At 50.1% G+C, this 7,370-nt stretch overlaps 1 protein-coding gene across 1 annotated transcript in view; it reads left to right on the top strand.

The window, feature by feature from the left end:
* The window catches only part of Cmtm8 (CKLF like MARVEL transmembrane domain containing 8), a 53,077-nt gene extending 45,707 nt beyond the window's left edge, over positions 1-7,370 (top strand). The window contains exons 2-4 of the mRNA XM_021207967.2: positions 995-1,168; positions 6,221-6,337; positions 7,226-7,370. Coding sequence (XP_021063626.1) covers positions 995-1,168; positions 6,221-6,337; positions 7,226-7,309 — 375 coding nt within the window. The 3' untranslated portion in view covers positions 7,310-7,370. The remainder of the gene's footprint in view (positions 1-994; positions 1,169-6,220; positions 6,338-7,225) is intronic.

Below are 7,370 nucleotides of genomic sequence, written 5' to 3'. Positions count from 1 at the left end.
TCTAGTCACAGTCACCAGGAGCTGTATCTAGTCACAGTCATCACTGGTCAGACCTGGATAGTGTGTCTAACACAGAACAGGTTTAATGACGCTGTGCCCCGCTCCTATCTATTACCTAAGTGCCCAGCATCACTCACAATTGAGAGTTGATGCTCAGGGAGCACATTGCTAACCCAGGTGGCTCTGATTGACCTCTGTAACAAACATAGCAGCGTCACTGCAGAATTTCCCAGAATGCACTGAGTGGCAAAAGGCGTGCTCTCCGAATTGGCCATTTAAAGCATCACAGCAGGTCGGGGCTAGCTGCTGTCCCCGCTTGCTTTTCTAATCTATCTCTGTCTAAAATGACCCAGGCTGTGATGTGAGAGGCCAGGAGGCCAAAGTGCTTTGTTTAGCACAAAGAAAGCCACCACAGAAGGGGGGGTGGGGCCTGGCCTGGGTGACACGGCACCACAGCCAAAGCCCCACGTTCCCCGGGGGCTGCCTCCTGGGATATGACACACAGGCTGACTGCTGCACAGCTTAGAGATGTGGTGTAAGAGAAGGACTTGTACTTCGGGGGAGAGGGGTGGATGGAGAGATGGCTCAATGGTTAAGAGCACTGACTGCTCTCTTCCAGAGGTCCTGAGTTCAATTCCTGACAACCACATGGTGGCTCACAACCATCTGTAATGGGATCTGGTGCCCTCTTCTGGTATGCTACCATGTACTCATAAAAATAAATAAATCTTTTTTAAAAATTTTTATTTTTCGAGGCCAGCCTGGTCTACAAAGTGAGTTCCAGGACAGCCAGGGCTACACAGAGAAACCCTGTCTCAAAAAAGACCAAAAAAAATTTTTATTAATGTATATTGGGGATATGTCTGCATGTATGAGCATGTGTGTATAACATGTACAAGTTGTGTTGGGCACTGTGACTAATGACTTCCTCTGTGTCCCACTCTCTCTCTCTTTCCTCCCCCCCCCCCCCCGCACCACCTCTGCTACTTTGCAGGTCTTGGGGCTGCTGGTGTGGACACTCATCGCTGGCACCGAGTACTTCCGAGTCCCCGCTTTTGGCTGGGTAATGTTTGTAGCTGTCTTTTACTGGGTCCTCACCGTCTTCTTCCTCATTGTCTACATCACCATGACGTACACCAGGATTCCCCAGGTGCCCTGGACCACAGTGGTAAGGACACCTGAGGGGCGGCACCTGCCCGGGGCCGTGAGGTGGGACAGCAGGTGTCTCTTCTTGTGGATTCGGGGTCACCTCTGCTCACATGGGGCAGGCCAGTGCTGGAGAAGCCAGCAGCAGTATATGGTCCCTGTTTACCCAGTGACCTGAGAGTGAAGCCAGCACAACTAGGAATGAACAGGTCCCCAGACGAACTGAGTCAAGGAAAACTGGGTTCTGTCACGATACGCAGTGTCACCTGCAAACAGGTGTGTCAGGGCAGCAGTGTCTCCTGATTTCCTTCCTTCCTTCCTTCCTTCCTTCCTTCCTTCCTTCCTTCCTTCCTTCCTTCCTTCCTTCTGTGTGCACGACTAAAGAAAAAGGACCCTGACAGGGGCTGTTAAAACAAACACGTGGTGAGTGTCTGGGTGAAACCAGAGTGTGGGAAGCCTTGGTCTCTATGCCCTGTTGCAAAGAAAACACACAGTGTGGTAGATGGGTCCAGAGTGGAGCAGGGCAGGACACCTGCCTGCCATGTCCGTGGTCTTGTATTTAAACCCCAGCACCACAGAAACGCAGATAAAATAAAGTGAGTGTCTTCCCACTTGGAAACAAGAGTAGTTAAGGGGTCTGGATTTTTGTCCTGGCTCCAGAGAGCACGCCATCCACGGGTTAGACACAATGGTGATCACACAGTCTTCTGGCAAGAGTGCGCAGTGTTGCTAGGGAGTTGGAAGTGCCATATCAGTCGAGAGAGCACTCGCCTGACACGCACAAAGCCCTGGGGTCAATACTCAGTACCACATATGGAGGCATGGTGCCTCACCTCTATAATATCAGCACTGGGAAGGAGAGGCAGGAGGATCAGAAAGTCAAGATCATTTTCAGCTGCATATGGAGTTGGAGGCCAGTCTTGTTTCAGACAGACAGACAGACAGACACATAGACAGACACATAGATATAGTGGCACATGCCTACAATTCTAGCAGTTTCAAGGAACGTGGGAAACTGAGGCAAGAAGATCTCAAGTTTGAATCCAAGCTGGCCGAACAGTGGGTTCAAGGTCATCACTTAAAATGATAATGAATTTCTTTTAAATTGGTACCGCATGGATAAAACAGAACTCAAAAGGCATACTGGTTTACTGTGTTTGTTTCCAACTAAGACACACACACACACACACACACACACACACACACACACACACGCCTTGAAGGCCATCCTCCTTGACAGCTACAGCCCCAGGGCTTTCATACACTGCTGTCATTGTTCAAAGTGTCCCTGTCCCTCTTCCTTCTGAGCTGCCTCTAGAGTTCAAGTGAACCCAACCAGAGGCAAGTCTCCTTTCACTTTCAAAACAGATTAACTTGTGGTTGTTTTCCCACACCCCAAAGCGAAGAGTTTCCATTGGCGTTTTTCAGGCATCTGGATCTAGGTCTGAAAGTGATCCCAAGCAAGTGCTTGTGAACATCCAGGAGCACGCAGGTGGCCCTGGGAGTCGGTGACCTGATTCCCCAAGGACACTGGGAAGGGCAGACTCATTTCGATGTTGGCTTCAAAAGTAGCCGATTCTTTTGTAAAATAGCAGCTGTGACAACCCAGTGGGAGAGGACAAAAACGTGATGGAGGTGGGTTTGGGCGTGTAGCTCAGTGGGTAGGGTCTTTGCCTAGTGTGCATGAAGCCCTGGGTCCGATCCCCCCATAAAAACCGCGTGTGGTACACGCCTGTAATCCCAGTCCTCAGGAGGTGAATGCTAAAGGATTCTCAGATAAATAATAAGTTTGAAGCCCGCCTGGGCTATGTGAGACTTAATGTCAAAATGAAATGACATGCCTTTCCTAGCCAGCTGCCCCTAGGTGAGCCTTATGCCCATAGGTGGCTCCTCCTATAGAAGAGGACATGGCGTGCCCAGCCCCTGGCTCGTGCCTTTGACACCAGGAGAGTTCTTGTTCCCTTAGCTGGGGTACACCTGTGCCCAGGGACACCTCCTAGCCCCACAGAGAACAGAATGACCTTGGAGATGACCGGTGTTCCTGGGCTGAAAGGAGGCAGCCCGACAGGCTCTGACTGCTTCCGCTCATTCCATAAATCCCCAAGTTATTTGTTTTAGGTCGAATGTCTCAAGGAGAACTGTTGATCGTCTCAGGAGTTTACTGTCTACAGACCTGCTGTTCCTGATATCTATTGGACTTGTCTGAGGTGGCCTCTAAGGGGCCCTTTTGTCTTCAGAAGTGGAAAGGAAGTGGAGAATCAGGTCGTACCTATGATCCCCACATCCAGGAGGCTAAGGCAGGATGGCCTCCGGTTCTAGACTAGTCTGAACTACAGAGGGAAACTTGAATACCAAAACCCAAGGCCAAATAGATGGTTCAGTAGGAGAGGTGCTCGCCTCCAAGACTGATGCCCAGAGTTTGATCCCTGGGCCCCACATGGTGGAACGGGGTGGGGGTGGGGGGTGGGAGAGTGGGGGGCGGGGGGTGCCAAGTCCCAAAAGTTCTCCCACACCCTGGTACAAGCACATGCATATGCACAAAATAAATAAATGTAATTTAAAATTTTGATCAAGGAAGTACTGTGCGTAACCAAACATCATCAGGACAGTTTAAAGTTTAAACCTGGGGGGCTCCGTGGTTCAAAGCATTTGCTGCTCTTTATAGAGGACCCCAATGCTCAATTCCTAGCACCCACATGACAGCTCAAAACTCTCTAACTCCAGGTCTAGGTGGTCTGATATCCTTCTCTGGCGTCCAAGGGCACTGCACATACATGATACCCAGACATATTATATTCAGGCAAACACACACATTAAATAAAAGGAAAAGAGGAGGAGGAGAAGGAAGAGAAGCTGGGTTAAGTTGAGACTCAAGCTGGGCAGTGGTGGCGCACGCCTTTAATCCCAGCACTTGGGAGGCAGAGGCAGGTAGATTTCTGAGTTCAAGGCCAGCCTGGTCTACAGAGTGAGTTCCAGGACAGCTAGGGCTACTCAGAGAAACCCTGTTTCAGAAAAAAATAAAAAAGTTGAGGCTCAGATGGTTCAGTTGACAGAGTGCTTCCCACACAAGCCCAAGGGCCTCAGATCTCCAGGACCCATGGAAATAGCTACAGTGGGCGGCAAGATGGCTCAGCAGCAGATAAAGGAAACACACACACATACACGCCTGCGCACGCACGCGCACACAGAGCGTGTGTCTGACTATATAACTTGATCGTTGGCTAGTATCATCCATGTTGATTTAGTGCTAAAAGGAACTTTTTTTTTTTTTTTTTAGTATATACTTATTTTATTCACATGCATGCAGGAGCTCAGGGACATCCACAGGGGCATCAGATCCTCTGAGACTAGAGTTACAGGTGGTTGTGAGCTGTCATGTGGAGCTGGGAACCCAACCCCAGTTCTCTGGAAGAGCTCTTAACTGCTGAGCCATCTCTCCAGCCCCTGACATGGGACTTCCTAAATCACTCCACGTGGTAGAGACTGGGTCACTTCAGAGGGTGGTGACCTGCCCGGTTGGAGTAAACTTCTCCCTGGCACGGGCAGCTGCCCTCAGTCACTTCTTACGAACTCTCGTTGGAAATTGGTTTCTAATTCTGGCCCATAGCAACCTGCCAGGACACCGATTGGACATTCTCCTGTCAGAAATAAGACGTCCTTAAACTGAGGGCCCCAGTCACACAGGCTGGAGGCTAAACAAAGAGCGGCAAGCCAGCCAAGCTTTTATCTGTATGCACCTTTATCCCAGAGAATACAGAGTGCTTTCAGAGCGAAGCAGGATGGAATTTCAGGAGGCAACTCTGGCCTCCCTCCTCTTCCCTCCACAAAGAGCAGCTGGCCACCTTTGTTAAGATTCTGTGTTCTCTGAAGCTCAGATCTGTGGCACAGGGATGTTTGAGATCCAACAGGAGCTGGAGGGTCTAGCCAGTCTGAGCTGCACCTGGGTCCCAGGCATCTATTCACAGCAGCAGGACAGCATGATGCTGTGCCGTCCCCTTCCCCCTCCCCCACTCCACTCCAGCTTCACCTCCTGTAACCATCCATTCTTTTGGTCTAACCTCTGAGAAGCTGGGTTCTCTGCCCTGTAGTTTGGAGTTTGTTTGTTTCGGAGCGGTTCTAGTAGCCCAGGCTGGTCTCTAACTACGACCTTGAACTTCTCCCTGCCCCCACCTCCAGAGTGCTGGGATTACAGGCATGCACCATGACACCTGGGTTATCCAGTGCTAGGGATGGAAGCCATGGTTGCACGCATGCCCGGCAAGCATCCCGCCAACTGAGCTACATCCTAACTAGGACAGCCTCTTTTTCCCTGGCATTGGTCCGACCAAGTCGGAACCTGTTTAGTTACCATTTGAATAGATTTGATTTTCTTTTAATGTTTTTAGGTGTTTTTTTTGTTTTGTTTGTTTTTGCTTTGTTTGAGACAAGGTCTCCCTGTGTAGCCCTGGCTGTCCTGGAACCCACTGTGTACATGAGGCTCACCTCAAACTTACAGAGATTCACCTGCCTCTGCCTCTGCCTCTGCCTCTGCCTCTGCCTCTGCCTCTGCCTCTGCCTCTGCCTCTGCCTCTGCCTCTCCCTCTCCCTCTGCCTCTGCCTCTGCCACTGCCACTGCCTCTGCCTCTATAATTGAAAACGAGCACCACCGTGCTTGCTGCCCAACCATTTTTTTAAAAGGTGGAAAGTATGTCATTTGACAAATGATGAAGGTATATGAGCCTCTCTAAATCCCTAGACATAAAACCAAGTCAGAGGAACCATCCCGGGAAATAGGACCCGCCCCCTCTTTCTTTCTAGGCTTAAATGACTAAAGGCAATGTATTAAGCAGCATGTACTAAATACAGTGTCCATTTCTGTTTGTAACTTATAAAACTGAGTTATTTCTGTTGAATGTAAATTTTCAGTAGCTCCCTTGAGAACCTTGCGATCTCTGGTGGCATCCCGGGCTGGGCTGCAGTGACATGCTCTCCTCTTGGCCCTCCCTAGCTGTCTACTTGGTTCCCTCGCACGCCAGGGTACAGTTCCTGCCTGTCATGAGGTCCCCTTCCCTCAAAAGTCTGCCCCTCTTTGCAGGGCCTGTGCTTTAATGGCAGTGCCTTCGTCTTGTACTTCTCAGCTGCCATAGTGGACGCATCTTCTGTCTCCCCAGAGAAGGAAGGGCACAACTTCAACAGCTGGGCAGCCTCCTCGGTGAGTGAGTCCTCCCAAACACCACCCAAATCCTCCTGAAACTTCCTCCCAGGGCCAGCCTGTTCGGGATCAGGGAGGGGGTCATATTATCTGCAAGATACAAAGACCATTTACTTGTAATAGCAACAATACAACTGGTTGGTAGCCAACAAGGCATTAAAACTTATAGGCTGGGCTTGGGTTACCATACAGCAAGAATGAGCCAGTATATGCCAGCTGAGGAGAGTAATGGCTGAAGGTATGGCATGCAGTTTGGACCCTTGTAGGACAGAGCAACAGTGACAACCTCCCTTCCTGCAGCTGAACCCCGCCTAGCTCCTCCTAACAGATGCGAAAATTGAGATTTGAGATTCATAGACACAAACACTGGCTGCAGTGTATACTGCAGCGGCTGGCTCATCTCGTGTCCAAGAGCTGGTGGCAGACACTGGAGGCTGAGCCCTGTCTAAGGTTACCTGAACTAGATTAGGTGCCCACAGCTCCATCATGACCCCTCAGTGAACTCCCTGAGGAGTCCTCAGACCTGTCCCAGAAACTCAAACAGTGGGGGCCAGAACACACCAGAAAAGGAAACAGAGGGAGGGACGACCCAGTCGGTACTGGTGTGTGCCACCACACCTGATGACCTGAGTTTGGTCCTAGGGACCTGCATGGTAAAAAGAAAGAGTGGATCCTCACAGGTTGTTCTCTGACCAACACGTACAAGATGATGATGACGATGATGAATTTTAAAGAAAAGAGCTAGTGAAGCAATAAAGTGGGTTTAGAGAAGGAACCCTGGATGAAGTCCAAGGCAGTTTGGGCACCAGACACAGTAGAGGGGAACAATCATTTTCTAGTCAGACCGCCTGTTGAAGCCCTGTCTCTACCATACTTCCTTCTCCACAGTTCTTTGCCTTCCTGGTCACCATCTGCTATGCTGGAAACACGTACTTCAGTTTCATAGCCTGGAGATCCAGGACGGCACAGTGACTCTCCCTTCTCAGATAATGGAGAAGAAGACACACCAGGACGAATCCCACTGTTATAAAAA

The sequence above is a fragment of the Mus pahari genome, chromosome 10 (genome assembly GCF_900095145.1).
Source record: "Mus pahari chromosome 10, PAHARI_EIJ_v1.1, whole genome shotgun sequence".
NCBI classification, from domain to species: Eukaryota; Metazoa; Chordata; class Mammalia; order Rodentia; family Muridae; genus Mus; species Mus pahari.
Note: the sequence above shows the minus strand (reverse complement) of the source record. Positions and strands in the feature narration are given on the sequence as shown.